Here is a 21,663-nt window from a genome sequence, read left to right as displayed (position 1 = left end):
AATTTCTTAATTAAAAATCGGGTGCTGGATAACTCAGGAAGCCCAGGCTTCTTTTTCCTGCCATGAATGTATCTTTGGGGCCCCTCTGCCCATTGTGATTTGGTGTTCGATGCCCACAACTTTTATAAAACACAACTACAGGGAATGACAAGAGCAAGTGGGCAGCCAGGTTCCAACCTGCACAGAGATTTGCATGTATTTAATTTATTAATGTTGGCAGGTCTCTGCTTAATAGCCCAGGTTTTCTTTTCACCTGAGTAGGTGGACTTTTTGTTTTTCTTTTGCCTAATTGTCTCAGAAAATGAAACTGGAACAGCTTGCCTGTATCAACATGCAGGCAGTCACAGGCCGGGGGTTATTTCTGCTCTGTGCCCTGGACCAGCCTTCAGATTTTGGAGATTTGGTGGGAATTTGTAAGGTGTTAGGAACAGCATCAGTGGAAGAGGGAGCTGGTGGACAGCTCTCTGTCCAGACCCAGCTTTCCCCAGCTGCTGTGGCATTTGCCATCACCACCTGGCTTTTAATTACTGTCGTGTTCCATGGCTTAATATTAAACCACATCTAATTGCATCCTGTCTCTTAATTGGCTTAACTGGCCATCACCCAAATAGACTCTGCTGTATAGAAACAAGCTTCCCCAAATATTTCCTAATTGGCAGTTGGTGCTTTGTGAGGAGATGGGACCCTCTCAGCGATATTAATAGATGTTTTCTCCCGTTCGTTCCCAGGATTGGACATTGATCCTATGACGCATGCCCGGAAAAAACAACTTTTCCTTCTGAAACATCCAGCTGGTTCTGCTGGCCAGGCCTCGTCGCCAACAGGCAGCAGGAGGATGGACAGGGCCAACGCAGAGCAGCGGGACGGAGATGCCTCGAAGGCTCCAAAGTGTCCCAGTGGGTTTGTAGGGAATAACAAAAGCAAGAGTTTGCGCGAAGTGCGAAAGACGTACCCGCTGCGGAGGCGGCTGCTCCCCTCGGTGAGCAAAAAGACCTGCAAGGTCCTCCTCACCAGGCTGGAGGATGTGGCTGGCTCTCTGTCCAAACAGACCCCAAGCTGTAAAAAAAAGCACCTTGCCAGCTGGGTTGAGGGTTTGGGATCTGCTTTGTTCTCGGAACAAGTTCAGCCTGTGGGAGCGGGCAAGAGTGACTCATCCGGGGAGAAGTGCGCAGCAACTTATCCCGGGCCGGAGCAGGACTTTGATCCTGCTCCCTCGGAGCCCAGGAAGCGCCGGCTGGCCTCGCTGAACGCCGAGGCGGTGAACAACCTGCTGTTCGAACGGGACGATGGCTTGTTATCCGGCAGGCGCTTCCGCAGGGACTCTGGGAAGGCTGCTGGGGACTGTACCCTCAAGGGCTTGCAGTGCAAAGCCGGTGACAACTGGCCTGCCCTGGAAAAACCGGCTGTGAAAACAGGGAAAGGAAAGAACCGGCATGAGCCCAGTCAGAAATGCAATAGCTGCGAGCATTCGCTGGATGAGGTCTTTGATGATGGGGCAAAGAGGGAGGATGGTGCCATCTCCTACCATCCCACCCCAAAGAGACTGGCCAGCCTGAATGCCGTGGCCTTCCTGAAGCTGACCCATGAGAAAGACCAACCCCTGAAACAGAGGAGTAAATCGGACGGGGAGGGCAAGTCTGAGAACCACTGTTCGAAATCTACACTCAAATGGGCCAAAGCTGGACGGAAGAACTGTGTCAAATCCAAGAAGGAAGTGGCTAGCTTAAAAATGGATGGGCAGCACGGCTGGCAAGGCCAGACCGTGGGCACATTTGGGAAAGGGGAGCAGCGGGACTCTTCCAGGCTCTATGGGACAACAGAGCCCGTCCCCTACGAGTCGCTGTCTGGCTCCTACGCCAGCACGGAGGGCTTCTACCACAGACTGCCTTTGCTCATGGGAGGACAAGCTTCCATGAAGCCGGAGTATGGAAGACCTGGAGAGAAATCCCCAACCCCCAAACAGGAATTTCATCAGCCTTCCTTTCCCGTGCAGCAGTTCCCTCCCTTGCCTGTGCCCGGGAATCACGCGGATTGTGGATGTCTCTATGAATCCTCAGATCTGACTCCGATGAACGGGTTTTATGTTTATTACGGCCAAAGCGGATACAGTGGCTATTCCCCCTGCTCCATTTATCCCAAGGACGAGCTGTCGCAGGCTGCGACCTGCGAGGGGCTCCTGGTATCTTCCGGTTCCTTGCCATCAGGTGCTCACTTCCAGCCCCTGCACTGGTGCAGCTCTCCGTACTGCTGCGGGGAGGGAGCAGCCGTGAGCAGCTACAGCGTCTGCGGCGTGGTGCATGTGCCGGAGGGCAGGATCGGCAGCGTGCATGCGGGACGGAACAGCTACCCCTACAAAATGCCTTTTGCAGCAGGTAAGGTGCAAAGTGCACGCAAATCCCGGCCGGCGTTCCTGGGAGAAGAGGGTGGCTCGGCGCGGTGCCTGCTTGCCCGGAGGCTGGTTCCCTCTGCGAGCAGTTCTCAGCTCCACAGCCGAGCTGCGGCTTGGAAGGGATCCGCCTTCCACCTCCCCTTCCCCCGTTTTTTTGCCCGGGGGGTTTTTCCCACTGAAAGGTCTTGTTGGTGTGGAAAGCAGAGAATCGGTGAAAGGATTTTGGCAGCGAGAAGTTGACTCACGGTTTGTCACGCTGGGGCTGAGGCTGAGCTTTGATCTGTGTAAAACGAGCAGGGTTCAGTTCCTGCACGCCATCCCGCTGTGCCACGCTGAGCCGAGGGTCGGGAGCACACCAGGATGAGTTACTCCCATCCCAAAGCCCCGCTCTGGGGGCTGAGGCATCCTCACAGAGCCTGTGGAGAAGCAGGCATTGCCTCTGCTGTTAGACTCTAGCAGTGCCAGCTGGGGACTGCAGGCTTTTTGGATTCCACGGGTTGATCAAAGCTGGCAGGGCTGCATAGGGAGTTTCACTGTGGTGGTCTAAGTGCCAGGCACACTGTTAGTTTGGGAATTCTTGAGCCCATCTTTGCTCTCTGTCTGACAATGAAGCACTGGAATTAGGAGAGGTGAGGGGGTATGGAAATATCTTTACCTGCCTGGTTCTCCTCTGTCCCCGCCTGCTTTTCAGACTTCCTGCTTTTTCTTGGAGCTTTGCCTCTGCCATTGAAAAATACCTTTTTAAATATTTAAAAGTGGAGTGCTGTGTGGGGGTTATCAGACACCAGCGCTGTGTGTAACGCCAGGCTGGACAGTGCTGCAAACAGTTGGTCTGTAGAGGAGGCTGCTCTCCAGCTGCTGGGAGTGCCAGCGTGGGATCTTTGCACTAACCACGTGTTCCAGCCAAGAGCTGGCACGACTTACCCACTGAGAACAGATTTTCAGGTAGGTGGATGGAGTTTTGGTTCAAGCGAGGCTTTGTCATCTCCCGTTGTAGGAAGCTGCTGAAGCTCAGGAGTGTTTGGTTGAAGTGTAATTTCTGTTTTCCCGAAATATCCCTGCTGTCATGGTGCTGCTTCCTGCAGCAGCAGCCAGACAGGGCTCGCTGGTGGCTTCAGAGCTCTTGAAAGGGGAGTGCTCACAAGACAACCAGCTCAACAGTATGTTCTTGCCTGACAGTTCCTGTGGAGTGCCCCGAGGTCATACCAGTCTACTTTGTTCCTCAGCTTTTGCATGCTAGTGCCTCTGATTTTGTGCAGCCAGAAGGATGCAGGCAGTGCAGACAGAGTATTTTCCAGAGCTCAGCCCTGCCTGTGGATTCAGTGATTTCTCCTGGTGCTGGCAAGGGCAGCAGCAGTTCCAGGAGTGGGTATTTGCTAGTGTGTCACCCCTCTACTGAGATCTCCCTTGCTGTGATTTCCTTGCTGGGAACAACTTGGATTTAAAAACCTATAACACCAGAATCATTGAGATTTTGGTTTGTGGACTGAGGAATATAAGGATGCCTCAGAGAATATTGATGGTGCCTTAGGGATTGATTTCTATATAATTATGCACCTCTGAAATATTTTCCTTCCCTAGAGTGAACTGAAGCAGCACTTTGGCTGCAAGCAGCAGGCTCCCATCAGAGAGGGATCCAGCCTGACATACCAAATGCTGTGTGTTACATCTGTCTGATTTGGCGTCTTCTAGGTGTTTGTAGGGAAATATCAGTGTCTGTGTGGTACAAATCCAGGGACTGGGCTGTGATCCTGGGCAGTGGTTGGGCAGTGTGGTGGAAAGGAGCTGGGACAGGCTGTGAGAGCTGCTTTAGTGCCAGTGCCATTGGAGAGGCTGGAAGTGTGCGTGACCGAGGAAGGAGTCCCAGGGGTGCCAGCAAGAGCAGTTCTGCACCAGGGCTTTGACGTTCAGTAAAGATTTTTGTGAAGCTTTATCTTGCTCTAGCTAAAGCTTAAAAACTGCTTTTGTAAGCAAAATACCTGAGAGGTGATTCCTTGCTCCATGTGTCCTGTGCCTGCCAGTGCCTGGAGTTCTTGTGGCATTTGCTACATGGGGTTGATTTGATTGATTGATTGATTGATTGATTGATGAGGATGATCTGTGGCATCCCTTGCACTCACAGCTCCACAGTGGCTTGGCTGCAGCCTTAGGGAGGGTAAGGTGGGGAGGCAGGAGGCCCAGCAGTTCTTTGGCTGGAGCTGTGTGGCTTTGGGTGGAATTCTCCCTTCAGGTTTGTAAGCTCTGGTCTGAGGCATCTTCTGGAGCCTGACTGGAGCTGTGCTCTGGTCACCCCAAAAAGCACAGTCTCCCGTTAGGGAACAGGAGTGCATGGTGTATTGGTCCAGGAGCTCTTTTCCTGCTGATAGGGCATAATTACAACTGGTTCTTCCCTTGGCCTGGGTTGAGACTTGTTTGTGACTCCTGAGTGGAACAATGTATTTCTGGGATGCTCTGAGAGGCAGCGTCAGCCAAATTCCAACCTGCTGAGGTTCCTGTATCTGCTGCAGGGACACAGTTTTGCTGAGGATGCAGCATCTTGTGGTTGTGTTCCACCTTGTTTCATCTTTCTGGACTTAATTTGGAGAATCTTCTCAATTTTCCCTGATTAGTAGAATTTGGCTTTTTGAAAGAAGCTGGCTGCTTTTGGCAGCATGATTTAATCCTTCTCATTGTTTCGATAAGCCTTTTATTTCTTTTATACATATTGACAGGCTGGAACTGCTTTGGACACTGGCCAGCCTTGTGTGTATTCCTGGCTGGCATTACTTGGGATTCAGATGGGTTTGTTGTGGTGCAGTGTCATCTGCGGAGCACTGGAACACGCAAGCTCGGAAATGGCTTTGCTTTTACAATCCAGTGACAGTGCAAAATGAAATTACAGCCTGGAGAGTCTTTACAGCTATAATGCAATAAAGGGGATTTCGGGCAAAAGCGGCCACGGTGTGGGACAGTCCCAGCTGTGTAGTTGCTTTACGTTCCAGATGAGATCCGTGACTCATTTCTTCCCTTCCCTTAGAAGGCTGCAAGTCTCTGGACCAGCTGAACCTCACAATCCCGGTGGCAGGACACCCCGCGTCGCCTGCCCACCCGCTCTCAGGATGTCCCGTGCCCAGCGTGCCGCCGGCTGCAGAGCCCGTTCCTCACCTGCAGACCCCCAACTCTGACCCTCAGACCATGGCCCGAGAATGCCCTCAGAGCTCCAAGCCCCCCAGTGGCTCCAAGTCGGGGCTGCGCAATACTCCGGGCTGCCTGCACGCCTCCAACAGCAAAGCGGCGGGCAGCCACTCCCACCCCAAGCAGCCGCGCATCGGCCGGCGCAGGGCCACCAACGGCTGGATGCCCGTGGGCACGGCCTGCGAGAAGGCTGTCTACGTCGTGGTACGTGTCTGGGTGCTGGGGCTGGGCAGGGACAGCTGCCTGGGAACCTCCAGGCGTGAAGGCTTGGGAGTTGTGGGTCCTCTTCCAGCTGGAGATGGTCACTAGGTGCTGTCTAGAACCTGATGGGAGCAGAGGCACTGCTGGCTCTGTTCCCTGTGTGTCCTGGTGTTACCTTGCACGGTGTGGTTTGGGAGGGGAGGAGAACCTGCTGCTCCTGTGCTGGCCTCAGCTCAAAGGTGATGGATCCTCCCAGCTCTGGCATGTACAAGGGTGGCACCCGAGGCACGTGGGAGTCCATCCTGCTGGGATCATCCTCCAGCTGCTTTCTCCTGGGTAGGGCAAACCTGTCTGAGAAGCTGAGTGTTGTTGTAGCCTCATTATAAGGGGCACATCTAGAGGCAGCTCTCATGATGTGGCTCTCACTTAGGGTGTCTGTAGCCCCAGAAGAATCTCCCAGCACATAGAGGACTGAGACAGTGTAGTGGCTCCCAGGTGGAATTTTTCTAGCACCCAAAATCCCCTTTCTTGTAACTTGCATGGTGGCACGACCAGTTGCTTCTCCAGGGATTTCCTGTCTGTACTTTCCCATTTGTTGCGTTCAGGAGCAGAGACTGCTTCCTGTAAGATGGGAGATTTCCTGCCAGAGAATTCAATTAGGTGCAGTCAAGTCCACTTCAATTGTGAGAGAAGGCAATATCCTTCATCTTATTAAAGCATAAGAGCTTGGAATGGGCCCCACGTGGTGTCTGGGAAGGTGGGACAAGGCACTGATGTGCAGTAGATGTCAGGAGGAAGGAGAGCCATGGTCCAGGCGGGGTCTGTGCTGCTGCTTGGTGTGGTAGCACAACCTCAGGCTGCAGGGAGCAGCAGCCAGGGCAGGTTTTGGAGCTTTAGCCTTTGGGACTGTGCCCAGGTGCCAAGGACTGTGCCAGAATGAAGCCTGTCAGGGCCAGGGACTGGCCTTGTGCATCCACCCCTCAGGCTGTCACACCCCAAAGGAGCAGTGAGACATTAATCTCCTTAGGATGCTTCCAATCCTGCCTGGGAGATCTGGCAGGAGGTTAAACCATCCTGCTCAGGCACTCTGAAATGAAACTCAGAGCAAAAGCATGCTAAAAACCCCTGGTTCATAGTCCTAAAAGTGATTATTTTGTACTGTCAGAGGGTACAAAGGAATCATTGGCAGTCCTGCTAAGGAAGGCTTTGTGCCACGGCCTCCCTGCCACTCCCTGCCCTGCTTCATGTTTTATTGGTTTTTACCATGTTTGTATCAGAGAAACAGCATCCAAAACACAATTTTCAGTGCCTTTGAATGGGAAAGAAAAGCAGGCCTCCAGGTAGGCAGGTGGAAAGGTGATTTTCCTGAAGTTTGTGGTTTTGCGTGCAGAATGGAAGGAGCGAGTGTGGTTTAATTTGAAATCAGAGTATTATTTTCAGCAGTTAGAGCTTTTGTGAGATGTGCTGTCCCCCTGGTGAGCTGCCCCTCATGAAGGAGGGCCATGAAGTCGCCCTTTGCCTGCTGACTGGGTTGTTTGGTCCCTGTGTGTGCAGAACGAGCCGGAGCCGGCCGTGCGCAAGAGCTACCAGGCCGTGGAGAGGGACGGGGAGATCATCCGCGTGCGGGACACCGTGCTCCTCAAATCCGGGCCCCGCAAGAAATCCATGCCCTACGTGGCCAAGATCTCTGCACTCTGGGAGGACCCCAAGACAGGTACTGTGCCTGCACAGTGTGTGTGTGTGTGTGTGTGCTTGACAGAGAGAGCTGGAAGCAGGGAAGGAATGGATCTAGGGAGAGCTGCAGGCTGGTTCGGGTACCGGGGTGATGGAGAGGAGATGAGCGCCATGGCTTCCATTTGGATTGTTCAGCAACTGAAATGCTCCTTAATCACTCGTCTGGGGCTGATAAATGGAAATCTTCCTGGATATGGAAGCATAGAATATTTGCCAAGTGCCCGTCTTAGCAGCCCTCTCCTGTATTATTTCATTGCTCAAACATCGGGGGAGCTGCTGTTTGCTCCAATCCAGCATCTGGTCTGGGAGCTGTTGGGAACAGGGCTCTTCTGCAGCAGCTCTGATGGACCCCAGTAGAGCTGGGGATGGGATTTGTGGGGCCTTATGGTGAGATGTGGTGTCTGACGCCTGGCAATCCCTGAGCCAAGGAAGGATGCTGAGCCAAGTGCTTTAAAGTAGAGGTCGTGCTTAAAAATGGGGAAAAGAAACCCCAAAAATTCTGTAAAAGACCCAAATCAAGGTGTGGTGAGGCTCAGTGTGGTTGTGTCAGTGCAGCAGCAATTCTGCCTTGAACCTGGGAATCAATGCTGCAGGTTCCCACCTTTGGATGAGCATCTTTTGCAGCTTGTGTGCTGAATGGATTTTTTTTTTGCAGGTGAAAACATTTGATTTTTGAATCTTTGGGGAGTTTTTTGTGCCTGACTTCCTTGGGATGTTGTAACCTGAGTAGAAGGAGGCGAAAGTGTAGTGGAAAAGCAACATGACCGACTCCATGCAGCTTCTTGCTGTAACAAAGGGACACCTAGTTCAGCGTGAAATATTTATCAGCCACAGCTGCCTCTCCGTGAGCACTGTGGGAATGAAGGGGATGGAGCAGCAGGAGGAAGCTGGGAATGAGTAGGAAAACACTCGGAGAAGCTGAGGGCTGACTTGTTCTCATGTGTGCTGTTGCAGGGGAGCTGATGATGAGCCTCCTGTGGTATTACAGACCAGAGCACACTCAGGGAGGCCGCAACCCCAGCATGCACCAGGTGAGTCCCCAGGGCCAGGGCATCCCGGGCTCTCTGTGCTCCTGCAGCAGGAGGGGGGCACTGCCCCAACATCTCCTGCATTCCTGGGTGGCCTCCAGCTCAGCACAGCACAGCGCTCTTGGCTGGGATGCAGCTGCTGCCAGATGTGTTGAGTGGTGGTGTCCTGTAGTTGGGCTTTTCCCCCAGATTTATTGTCCTGTGGAGAAAATCTGGGCTCTCAAAAAAGCTGCTGAGTTCCTTACATGGAGGCTCAAACAGAAACTGCTGAGTGTTGATGTTTCTCCCTTTAATCTGAGAAAATTACACATACGAAGTAAAAAGTAATTTTGACTATTACCTTAAGAGTAAGGAAGAGTAAGTTTATACTGAATCAAGATCAGACACCTTTCCAAAAGGACATTCTAATTCCTAAAGGACTGCAGAGCCTGATGCAAAAGCTCCTGCTGCCATTTTGCAGGAAACTGAAGTGCCTGTGTCATGTGCTGCCTTTTAATAAATCCCTTAATCTGCTACTTAAACTCCAAAAACGTGTTAGTTTTGTACAGAAACGTGGATGCATCATCCATGCCCTGCATAGATTTATGATGAGAACTAAAGTCTGGCTTGAGGATGCTGTGCCAGGATAATGGAGTTGCTTTTTAAAGAAAAAACGTGTGAATCACTGTGACTTCACGCCTTGCTCTGCTTTGCATGGGCTTGTGTTGGGTGACAGAACAAGCTGGTTTTAACTGGGAATGAAGAATTCACTGCTGTGTGCAACCCAATTTTAAAAACTTGGTGCTTTCTTAATTTCTATTACTTTTTTTAAATAAAAAGGGAGGGAGGGTTTGAGAGCAGCCAGGGAATTGTAACTGCCTCGTTTGCAGGGCACAGGTGAGTTCCTAAACCAAAATGTGGCACTTTATAAATGAAAGGTGAGTGTATCCAGTTGCATTTCAGTCCAGCGAGAATGCCAGGAGGAATTAGGCCAGGTTTTTGCAAAGCCATTTAAATTACACAATTCTTCAAACAAGAGAGAGCTTGGGCTGAGGGCTGGGCCAGGCTTGCCAGGGTGACTCAGGTAGTTTTGACTCGAGGAGTAAACCAGAACCCCAAGGTGCAGAAGGCAGGTGTGGCATTCTCAGTGTCCCTGATCAACCCTGTCCCCAAATGTTCACCCTTTTGTGAGTTTTCCCTTCCAGCAAAGCAGAAATGGAGCCTGCAGGGAATGCTTCCAGACTTGTGCAGGGCATCCGTGTTCCCAGAGATCATCTCTGCTGATCTAACCATACCTGAAGTTCTTCTCAGTGGCTCTGTCTGGGTTACCCTGTGTATAACCAATCCTTCCTGCTGCAGAGCCAAATTCCCTAAATTACTCTGGGAAAAGTTGAAGAGAAGTTTGCCAGTAGAGGTTGTGGCTGATCCTCCTTGGATGTGTTCCAGGCCAAGCTGGATGGGGCTTGGAAGCAACCTGGTCTAGTGTAAGGTGTCCCTGCCCATGGCAGGCAGTGGAATGAAATGATCCTTAAGGTCCCTACCAACCCCAACCATAGCAGGATTCTATTCCATGATTCTGAAAAAGGCTGTTGCTACTTCTCTCACTAAACCAGCTTTTTTAATTCAATTGGGGGGAGGAAGTGGTTGGATAAGAAGGGTTTCTTTAAGTTTCTAAGATATAAAGATGGATTAGGGAATTCAGGAAGAAAGGGGAGACTGAGGATGCAGCCAGCCATGGCCTTGCTGCTGAAGAGCTTTGTGACATTGGAAATTCGTGGAGTATTGGAGCACTTGGTCTCACAAAATGTGCTGGGCAGGGTGAGATGGTGGGAGAGTCCTTTGCTCTCTGTTGCTGGATGAAACGTGGTGCAGAGAGCACACGGCAGGTGCCTGGGTTACGTGGGACACTGCCTCTGAACAGTATTCACTGTGGGCATGCTTTGGCGATGGTGAAGGTGCAGAGCTCCCCATTCCCTCTCTGGGTGGGTGCGGGTGTGCAGCTGGCCGTGCCTCCTGGGGCTCTGGCCAGCTGGGTGACCTGTCTGTCCCCTCCCTGCTCGCACAGAATGAGATCTTTGCGTCGCGGCACCAGGACGAGAACAGCGTCGCCTGCATCGAGGAGAAGTGCTACGTGCTGACCTTCGCAGAGTACTGCAGGTAGGTGGAGCTCTGAACCTGCTGCACTTCCCAAACCTCCCCCGGCCTCCAGCCTCTCTCACCCTGCCCATTCCAGCCAGCCCCGCTGTCCCAGCCTGCGGGCTGTGCTGTGGCTGGAGCTGCAGGCAGGGAGCCTCTCCTGCTCCACATCCATTACAGGTCTGGATTGTGTAGGATCATGGAATCTTTTGGGTTGGAAAATAACCCTTAAGATCATCGAGTCCAGCTGTTCCCCTGGAGCTGCCAAGGCCACCACGGACCTGTGCCCCCAAGTGCCACATCCACACAGCTTTTAAATCCCTCCAGGGACGGGGACTCCACCACAGCCCGTTCCAAGGCCTGGCCATCCTTTCCCTGAATTCTCCCAATATCCAACCTAAATCTCCCCTGGTGCAACTTGAGGCTGCTTCCTCTCAACCTGTCCCTTGTTCCCTGGGAGCAGAGCCTGACAGGCTCTGGCTGCACCCTCCTGTCAGAGAGTTGTGGAGAGCCAGAGGGTCCCCCCGAGCCTCCTTTTCTCCAGGCTGAGCCCCCCCCAGCTTCCTCAGCTACTCCTGGTGCTCCAGACCCTTCCCCAGCCTCTTTGTGCTCCTCTCAAGGGACTCCCAGATATGGATGCATGTATGACCACTGCATGTGGTTTCAAGGAAGACAGGAACAGGTGTACAGGAAAATATGGGACTTGGAGCTAAAAACTAAGTGAGCTAGGGAGAGATCCTATGTACCCATCCCTTGTTGGCCACAGGTGCCAAACTACCCAAAAACCTGCTGATACAAGTGCCAGCATTCATGCTGGACACCAGATCCTGGGATTATGGCAGCAGCACCCCTTGGAGCAGTGACTTGGGCTGTTATAGTTGAGCTGTTGGTGATTGAATTGCAGCTTTGTCAGTAGGAACTTCCCAGCATCCATATTCCAGCCTGCCATCCTGTGATGGGTGCACAGGGCTGAAGGAAAATAGGGATTGAATGGGCACAAACCCATAATGCAAACCAGTGCTTTAAATGTCAGTTCTGCTGGGTGCATCTTGTGGTCTGTGCAGCCCTGCCATGGAGGGGATGCCTGAGGCCTCCTCCTCAGCCTGCTCCTTGCCCAGGGCTCTGCTCTTGGAATTTCTAAAAACAAACTGGCGTACAAACGCTTTAGAAGTTGAATTTTGATCTTGCTTTTGAGAACACTTAAAAACCCCTAACAAACATAAAAACCCAACCTAACCCCAAGAATAACAAACCAAACAAAGCCAACCAAACAAAAAACCCCATCCCCAAGCTTTGGATCAAAGCAGTTCCTTTCCATTCTAACACCCCAGTCTTCTGGAACAGCTACTGGCAGGAATTCTTTCATGCTCTTCTGGGTCAGGTCACCTTTGAGAGATGTTCCCTGAAGGCATCCTGAATTCTTTGTTTTCCTAAACGTCAGTTTATAAGCATTTATTAGGGGCTAATTAGCAAAAATGAGGCCAAAGCACTAAAAACAATATTTTAAACCTTTTTTCTTTAAATTGCTATCATATTTGGTGCTGTACGATATCCACCAGCATGGAAATACAAACCTGTGTTGCTTCCTGCAGGAGTTCTCTTTGAACAAAGCTTTGTCCACATTCCTTCCCTTCCCCTGATCCCCCAGCAGCTGCAGTTGTGGCTCCCAGCAGGACACAGGCAACAGGAGAGAGAATGAGTTCATGATCCCCAGCACAGGAAGGACACGGACCTGTTGGAGCAAGTCCAGAGGAGGCCATCAGGTTGATCAGAGGGATGGAGCACCTCTCCTATGAGGAAAGGCTGAGAGAATAGGGATTGTTCATCCTGAAAAAGTGAAGGCTTTGGAGTGACCTAATTTCCCCTTCCAGTACCTCAAGGGAGCCTACAGGAAAAATGGAGAAAGACTGTTTACAAGGGCCTGGAGTGCCAGAACAAGGGGGAATGGCTTCACACTGCCAAAGGGCAGGGATAGATGGGACATTAGGAATAAATTTTTCCCTGTGAGGGTGGTGAGGCCCTGGCTCAGAGAAGCTCTGGCTGCCCATCCCTGGCAGGGTCCAAAACCAGGTTGGATGGGCTTGGAGCAACCTGGACTAGTGGAAGGTGGAACCTAGTGAAAGGTTCCTGCCCTTGGCAGGGGTGGGACTGGATGAGCCTTAATGTCCCTTCCAACCCAAAGCATTCCAGGATCCTCTGATAACTCTTCCGATGTGATTGCCCTGCAGATTTTGTGCCTTGGCAAAGCGTCGAGTCGAAGGGATCCCGGGCAGGAAAACCATCATGGTTCCTCCCTCGGAGGAGTATTCCACCCCTCTGCACCGCAAGGTGCCTGAGGACACGGACCCCGAGCTGGTTTTCCTCTGTCGTCACGTCTACGACTTCAGGCACGGGCGCATCCTGAAGAACCCGCAGTAGCGCAGCCGTGGCTCGGAGCGGGCGGCAGCGAGCGCCCCCCGTGGCCTGGGACACCTGTGCACTGTCACCCACCTCATGCTGCTGCAGGTGGGAGCGCCCAGCGCTCCGCCCTGGGACTGGGAGCGTGCGAGGAGCGGAGCCCCTGGAGGGGGAGGCAGCAGCTGAAAGCACAGCACTTCATTAAAAGCATAAATGAAAATATATACGTAAAAAAAAAATAAATATATGTATATAGATATAGGGATTTGCATAAGTAAATCTATATCTATATATGTATGTAGAGCTGCATCTATTGGGAGGGTTTGCAGGGGATAAAAGCCAGGAAGCAGTGCAGAGCCATGGCTGGGGGAACGGCGCCAAGGTGCAGGAGGGATGTGTCAGTGCAGTGTTTGTGGAGTCTGGCTGGGTCACTCGGGGGTTTTCGGGCCCTGAACTGAGCCCAGCTCTTGGCAGAGCACAGGAGAGTCTCCTTGGTTCCACAGGACAGACTCTGAGGATTCCCATGGTGAGAGCTTCAAAATGCAGCTTGGGGAGCTGCCTGGGTGCAGAGAGGCCTTGTGTCATGCTTGGATAGGTGTTGCTCCACCAGGGGAAGAGGTGACCCCTGTTCTCCCCTGTCTTTTCCCTCACCTCCCCACCTAGACTGGAGCTTGGAGCTTGTTCCATGGTGGAGCAGAGGGAGCTGGCAAGGTGGCAGGTGTCACACTGCAGTGTAGGGCTAGAGTTGGTCCTGTCCCAGGTGTCCTGGCTGAGCCCACAGGATTTTATGCCCCATTCCCATGGCCAAGCACTCACCGGCACTCGTCGCTTGGAAGCTTGGAGCTCACAAAGTGGGCTGTGATGGGGAGAACCATGTTTCCTCTTCTCTTCTGAGTGTTGCTCTTCCTCTGATGGCTCAGGGGGCCCTGGATTTTCTCTTTCTTCCCAGTTTGTTTCCTGTAATGTCGTTTACAGACCCTGCTTGTCCCCATGTGTCTGCAAGTGGGAAGAAGCCAGAGGGGGAAGTGGCAAACCCTTTTCTTATGTGTTTCTGGCTTTTTAAAATTCCTTCCCCACGTGACTGTCCTGATCCTGGGAGTGCTGTTGAAGTCGTCAGCAGCCTCTCCCCCTCCAAACTCATCCCAGTGTCTGAGCAAGCTCACCAAAGTGGCTTTGGGCTCCTGAAAGGACCTGAGCATTGGGAAAGGTTCGCATGGACCATGTGAGCCCGCAGGTCCTGCCTCTTGCCTTACCTGTACAGATCCCAGACAGACCTTAGATCCCAGACAGACCTTAGCTTATCTCAACGCTAACTTGGAGTTAATCCCAAAGCAAACCAAAGGACAGTGTCACATCCTGGGGAGTCACTGCACCAGGCTGGGAGCCCAGCCCGAGATTGCACTAACTTACAGCAGAACTGACCCCGTGCCACCCAAATTCCTGCTGGCTGGAGCTGCTCACTGAATCGAGGGATCTGCGTTTTCCCAGTCTTTTGGGGCTTCTGAACTTGTGTTCCATGGTGGAAGTGTCCATTCTGCTTTAATGTCCTGTCAGTGGAAGCAGCATTCCCTGTACTCCCTGGGGACACAGGTCTTGTCACCTTGCTCCAGTGGCCACACACCTGCCCGGCCTGGAGAGAAAGCCCATGGCATCCAGTTCCTTCCATGGAATAGTTCAGGCATGCAGGAGTTCTCCAGAGATTTGCTCTACATACCAAAGAGGGAAACGTGTCTGGAGGCGATGGCTGGAGGGGATGACAAGGTCTGGCACCTGCCACAGCAGGCAGGCATCTCCCTGCAGCTGGTGGATGATTCCTGCTGGAAAATTCCTGTTTATTCCCACCTGCATAGCCCAGGGAGAACACCCAGCTCCAAGAAGGGGGATCCCAGGTGTGCAAGCAAGAATTGTCAGGTGAAGCATCTTCTCTCACTTATACCTCAAGATACTGTTGGTGTCAAAGGGATTGCCCAGATCTCTCCTGAACAATTAGCTTTGCACTGGGGGTCTCTTGGAATGACGTGGTGGGGCTGCGTTGGGTTGGGAAGTGGTGGCACTGTGGGGACACTCGGATGAAGGGGTGCAAGGAGGCATTGGAGATTGTGCTCTCTGATGCTTCTGGGGGAGGATATGAAGTGGTTTTCCCCTGAGCAGGGAGGGAGGATGCTGGAGAAGTGAAGCTGCTCCTGCCCGTGACACGGAGGGAATGGCAGCTGCTCGGCCGTGGGGGGAGTGCAGCAGCTGCACCCCACAGTGAGTGGGAGGTGATGGGAAGCTCTAAATCCACGTGTTTGGTTTCATGGGGACTCCTTTGTCCCTGAACCTGAAGCAGGAGAGCTGCAGTGGCCATTTCTCCCTGGCAGTGCTTTGGACACGGAATGCTGCCGGACCCACCAGCCAGGTGAGCCTGAGCACTGCTGCAGCTGGGCCCAGGTGTGAGACCCAGCCTTGGAAACACAGTAACTCACTGAAATTCCTCCTTCTGCCCCATCTCCCCCTGCTCCCACCTTGTCCTGGCTCCTCTCCATGTAGCAGGGAAGTTATCCTTGCCCTGGGTCCATAACGGGCTCCGGTCCAGCTCTGGAGAGGACAAACCTGAACTCTTCTCATGTTGAATCTGCTTCAGGCCATGAACATTGAGGTTCACGTGGTTGCTGATGCTGTTGTGCAAACAGCATGTAAATGAACTGTCTTATCCCTAATGAAAAGATTTCCTGCTTTTTTAATCTATTAGATATGGAAATATTTTTTGAAACTGAAAAATGCAGTCGGTAGAATTTAAATTGAAGCGTAATACATGTAAAATATATTTTAGTTGATAATTTTGTAAAATGCACTTTTTTGTGTCTCTTCCCTGGTTTCCCAGATCTGTATTTCATTGTTTACAGATGGAATGAGAACATTCCCTATTCCCTCCTTCTGTGAGAAAGATATATTAGAAGTAATTCTTAAAAAATAAATTTGAAAAATCGTATTGATTTAGAAAACAAACCAGTGCTGGACTGTTCTTCCCATTCCTGCATGAACTTCCAGCCTAGACCTGGTGGTTGCAGGAGTTAGGATTGCTTGGGATCAGATGTGGGTGCTCATGGTTGTGGGATGAGCAATTTGTTGGGTTTTCCATGGAAATAGAGCAAGTGGCAGCAGGATAGGCAGGGATTGACTGACTTTTCTCCATTCTGATCTTGACAGCCACAGTCGGTGGAATATTTGAGTCTCTGCTGTCCAAGCAGGGCAGGTAGTGGTGACAGATCTTGTTTCAGCTAGGCTTTAGGAGCCCTGAAGGAAGCATTTGGGAAGGTTCCTTTGGAAAAGTGTCTCCCTTGGAATGCTCTCTCCACCAGCTTCTGCCATCTGAGTGTCACGGCCCTGTGGCACCAAGCGCCACCTGCACCCTGAGGACAGGTCCCATTAGCTGAGCCATCTACACAGACATCCCAAGGGGCCAGAGAGATTCCAAGTGGGAGAAGAGCAGACAGGAGTCAAATAACCTGCTTGAGGAGCAGGATCATGGGATTGGGAATACCTGGTGGGAGTGTCTGCAGCCACACGCAGCTGAGAGCTGTTCAGGGGGGCTCCCAGCCAGCCACAGAGCTTGGGAGTGCAAGGCTGAAGGCACAGGCATGAGCAGGGGCTGTGCAGGGGCTCCTGCACACTCATCCTCAGGGGGAGCAGCTCCCGTGGCCCTGGGTGGTGACACAGCCACTCCCACACATCCCAAGCCGTGGCTCCTCTGGAGCTGTCCCAGGCTCTTCCTTGACTTTCATGATTTCCATTCCATGTTGAGATGTTCTGCTGCATCCTGGGGCTATGGCTTTTGCAGCCTGGGGAGGGAGGGGATGAGTTCTGGGAGCAAAATGGGCAGAAGGAAAGAGTAATGTCTGACATGGAATTAGCTCCTAATTTCAGAGAAGGGAGCAAGGGGCACATGTGGCTTGTGGCCTCAATGCACATTAGCTGGGCATGGCATCCATAGCCCTTGGATAATCCATTGGACCCCAGCTGCATCTTTTGAAAATTTGCAGCATCTTTCACTTCCAGGTCACCTTGAGCAGGAGATTCTGAGATGGTCCTGTTGGATGAGCTGGAGCTCCTCAGTCCCTGTTCCCCTGCAGCCCTGCTGGCACCACACATGTTCCTAAATTCCTGATTAAATTTCTTCCTAGCATTAGGAATTTTGCTAGAGGATTCTTGACTTTTCCTTCTTGCTCCCAGCCTTGTCAGCACAGCTTCTCACAGGCAGCTGCCAGAAGCACAGACCTGGAGAAGCAGATCAAACCAAGAGAATTCCTGAAAAAGGAAACCACAGTGATGGAGTGAATTCATCTGGGAATTTTCCTCCCAAGGGGAGGAAGGAGCTCATCCAGGGACATGTACATTTGTGAGCTGCTGTGGGATTACTGAGCATGATATTCCCAACCCCATGGCCTGGGATTTCTGCTGAAGAACCAATTTGAGATTTCCCAGTTGGGTTTAATGTGATCTGGTTCCTGGGAGCCATCAGTGATGTGGGAGCCAGAAATGGAACAGAAACCTGCCCCCTGTGTGTGACCTACGGTCGCCTCGTGCTTATCCAGGTATCGATGCTCCCTCAGAGAGGTCCTTTGGAAAGACAACCAAGAAGAAGCTTTTCCATCCCCTCTCCTCCTGCGTGGTGAGCTGTCACCAGAAGGATAATCTGTGGCAGGCTGAAAAGTTGGGATTAATGTCAAACAAAATTGGATTTACTGCTGAAATCTGCTACCCGAGGGAGGCGTGTGGAGCCGTATCCGGCTCTCCTGGATCTGACATTCAGCAAACTGCTCTTGTGTCATGACTGACGCTGCCAGGAATGTTCTGCTGCCACTGTGGCAGAGTCCTTTTGGCCACAGGTTGTCCTTGGAGTCCCCCATGTGTCAGGAAGGCGTGGGCTCACCGGCTGGAAAGCGTGAGGTGTGTGGCCATTGGAATCCCACCCGGCTTTGGCCAGCTGGGCATCCCCTGGCAGGTTCTGATGTCCAGCAGTGGTTCAGGTACCTGGCAGAGCCAACCTACTGTGTCCCATTTCCCTCATTTCCAGGTGTGGTGTCTGAAGGTGACAGAGCCTTGTGGCAATTGCAGGGAGAAGGAGGCACTTGGGGTGCAGGGAAGGAGCTGTTTGGGCTATGGGCACTTCCGGAGGCTTTGGATAAGGTTTGGGCACCAGGATGAGCATGCTGAGAGGGTGAGAGCTGCTGACCTTTGGGAATCAATTCTTTGAGAAGCACAGCAGTGTCCTGCAGATTCAGGGATGCTGGTGTGGCTCTTTGTTCTGCTTTGGAGCAGCTCTTTTTTCCAGGGAAAGTGCCAGCTGGTCTCCTGATGCTGCTGTGGGAGCCTTCCTGGGGTTTCCTCACCTCACTCCCCACATGTCCCAGCCAAGCAGATCCAGAGCAGCATCCAGGACTGGCTGAAGTGTCTTCCCACCTGGAGTGAAAGCCACGAGCTCCTGCTTGCGTTTAACTGGGGCTTTAATGCTGCTGATTATAATTGGCTGTGATTGTGCCAAAATCCCTGCGAGCCAAGAGACAGGAGCAGTTGGGACTGTCACATGAACGTGACAGAGTGCTCCAGCTCTGTCCCTGCCCATGGAGGAGCTGTGCAGGGAGTGGGATTTGTCCCATCACTGGTGGCAGGAGCAGCCCTGGCAGGGTTAGTGCCACACAGAGAAAAGGGATACACATCCCCTTAAGCTGGTGGCTCCAGGGACCTGAGTGTGGGCAATTTTTTGTTTTACTGTGCCCTTCTCACCCCGTCCATGTGGGATAAACACTTGGCTCAGTGAGCTGGGGGCTTGAGGGGAGATAATGGATAACTGCTTGCTAATCCCTGCATGCCAGCGTTGGCTCTTGCTGCTCCATGCTGCTCCAAATGCTGCAGTGGCAGCACAGGGAGCCCCCAGCTCTGCTGGCACAGGCTCCATCCATGGGAAAGCAGCCGCAGCCTCGCAGAGCCGCTCTTGGAATGGCTCCTGCACTGCCTGTGTCACTCAAAGCTGAATTAAAATGAGCTTGAGCTTTCCGTGTTCTTCTCCAGCTGCTGCTCCTGCCATGGCTGCATCCCTGTGCCCAAAACCTCAGGGTCCTGGAGCAGCAGTGTGGGGAACCATTTTTCTGGAAATGTCAAGCTGGACATTCCTGGAGGCTCTTTCCTGTGATAAAGCCCTTGGCAGAAAGGTAATTCCTATCTGGCCCTTGGGAAGGGAACTGTGCTGAGGGGTCACATGGGGACTGGCCAGGACTCTACTGCTTGAGCTTCCTGCAAAACCCCAAAATCCAGCTAAATCACCCCTTCATACGTGAATTTTCCTTAAATTCCAAATGCCGGTCTGGAAAACATATTGAGAGCTCTGCAGGGCCACTGGGAGTGGCACTGGGCAATGCGAGAGACTGAGGCCAAAAGCAGGAAGAAAAGGAAAACAACAAGCCCAAGAATCAGGGGAACAGAGGAGGAACCAGGTGAGCACTGCCAGGTGTGCTGGGAAAGGCATCCAACCTCCATCCATGTGTTCCATATGGGATGGGACTCACCAAGGCAGTGGGAAGTTGCAGCACAGCACTCAGTGCTGGCCTCAGGGTTGTAATTAATAGTGGGAGATGCTGATTAATAATTGGAGGTGGTAAAAGGGGATACCTGGGCTGGGACGAAGGCGAGGGGCTGGCACGGAGCGAGGGGTCTCTGGGAGCACGGCGTTGCCATAGGGATCCAACAGCTTCTCCGTCAGAGCCTCCGGCGAGAGCAGTTAATCCATTTTTAAGAGGAAAGGATATTTAATAAAGGGAACCATTTAAACTGGATTTACAAGGCACACTGAATGGAGGCCCCATTTATTCCGTGACTTCATATTTAATTTTAATATCTCAATAAACCCCTCCAGAGTGTTCTGCACAAACAAGCTGGAGCCAGAGCGGTTCAACCGCCCAGTGATTCTTAAAAGCAAATCAATTTAACAGGGCTGGAAAAAACCTGCCTCTCCAGGAATATTCTTCCTCTCTCAGAAGGAGCACCGGAATAGCTGTATTAGAAAACAACAAACAAGCTCTTCTGATGGAGAGGGATTTTTGAAAGGATATGGTGCAAAGCGGAGTTGGGAGCCCCCACAGCGAGCCAGGTTGTTGGGAATTTGCTTTGTTGCTCAGTTTTCTCTGCACTCATAAATAATGTAATTAATAATCATATAACTTCATCAATAATCCAGTTTTTCTGTGCTGGCTGCTATTCCCGTGCTGCTGCCTGAGCAGGGATGCAGGGACTGGAAAAGTCCATACAAGAGCTGTGTTAGGGACGATGGCACCTGGCAGCATTTAGCACTCCATAAGTGAGAAAAGGACAGGAAGGCAGCCAGATTTCCCACAAGGAAGCAGTTTGTGGCTGTTCCCAGAGCGTTTCTGCTTCCCACACTGGGAATGTCGTGGTTTTGGAGGAATCAAGTTCTCTGGGAAGAGCTGGTGAGAAAACTGTCTTCTCCCTCTGCAACAGGTAAACTCTCCTGCTCCTCCTGCACCTGGCTCAGGGCACAGAGCAAATTGCCTGGCTTTCCTCTGTCCCTGGAACATCTCGTTTTTATTTCTTTTTAATATGTAGAGACTGTGCTGCACAAAGCTGGCTCTGACTTCTCCTCCATCTTTTGGGTGATCCCTGAACCCAGATTTAAGGAGCAGAGCAGGTGGCCCTGGTCACCACATCCCAGGCAGCCTGTGCAGTGGTTTGTGCTCTCAGAACACACAATGTTCCCTCACCTGCCTAGCAGGAAACAGCATCCTCTGCTGCCCTGGGTCACGGAGATGGATTTCTCAAGGAGCAGACTCTGAACTGCTCAGAGTGAGGGTAATTTAGCAATCAGATGTTTCTCCCTGTCCCAGGCTGGGGGATGTTTCTCCTATCACAGCCAAAGATCCACGAGTGGGATTGGATTCGTAGCACATCAGATAATTAGTCTATAAAAAGGGAATTACATGGCGTGTTAACGAGCACAGTTGAGTTTTGTTCTCGCCTCCCTGCGAGATGAAGGCTGAGACTCCCAGGGAATTGCTTTCCTCAGGGGACCTCCCTGTCTCAGGAATGTGATGTCCCAAGAGCAGCCCCAAAGGTTCATGGGGGTCTGGAAACCAGGATCCAGGCAGGAGCAGTCTCCCATTTTTAGGGCAGACCCCTTGCTCCCAACCCATTTTTTTCCTAATATTTGAACAATTGTCTTGCAATTTAACTTTTCCAATTAGTTTTCTTCTAAAATCTGGAAATAATGCAACTTTTTCTTTTAATTGGTAGAGAGAGGGAAAAAAACCATTTTCATCACTCTTTAACAGAAAGCCTCAGCCTTCTATGGTCCAGAGCAAGAGGAGGCACAAATGGACTGATTTATTTCATTCTTCCTGATGTTTATTTTAAATTAATCCTGTTGGGACAGATGTCAGGCCAGAATTCTTGCTGGAGTCACTTATCTTCTTTGATCTAATTAACAATGGCTCATGTTTTATAATAACTCATTTTTCTAATAATTAATTTTTCATGAGTGATGGGATTCACTTACTGTTTGCTCTTTGCCTTCCCCTAGATCCTGCGTTTCCTCCCTCATTTTTCTTCCTTTCATTTTCCAAACCACCTTGATGC

The 21,663-nt window shown here is 51.6% G+C and overlaps 1 protein-coding gene across 2 annotated transcripts in view; it reads left to right on the top strand.

The window, feature by feature from the left end:
* Window positions 1-16,009, top strand: part of BAHD1 (bromo adjacent homology domain containing 1) — a 35,111-nt gene extending 19,102 nt beyond the window's left edge. The window contains exons 2-7 of one of the 2 annotated variants that reach the window (XM_064715198.1): window positions 729-2,372; window positions 5,409-5,767; window positions 7,319-7,478; window positions 8,453-8,529; window positions 10,571-10,662; window positions 12,870-16,009. In XM_064715198.1, coding sequence (XP_064571268.1) covers window positions 746-2,372; window positions 5,409-5,767; window positions 7,319-7,478; window positions 8,453-8,529; window positions 10,571-10,662; window positions 12,870-13,059 — 2,505 coding nt within the window. In that variant the 5' untranslated portion in view covers window positions 729-745 and the 3' untranslated portion in view covers window positions 13,060-16,009. Of the gene's footprint in view, window positions 1-728; window positions 2,373-5,405; window positions 5,768-7,318; window positions 7,479-8,452; window positions 8,530-10,570; window positions 10,663-12,869 lie in introns of both variants that reach the window. The other variant, XM_064715197.1, reaches the window with a different exon arrangement.
* The last annotated feature ends 5,654 nt before the right edge of the window (window positions 16,010-21,663 follow it).

This window comes from Zonotrichia leucophrys, chromosome 5 (genome assembly GCF_028769735.1).
Source record: "Zonotrichia leucophrys gambelii isolate GWCS_2022_RI chromosome 5, RI_Zleu_2.0, whole genome shotgun sequence".
Lineage (NCBI taxonomy): Eukaryota > Metazoa > Chordata > Aves > Passeriformes > Passerellidae > Zonotrichia > Zonotrichia leucophrys.
This window is presented reverse-complemented; position numbering and strand designations above follow the sequence as displayed.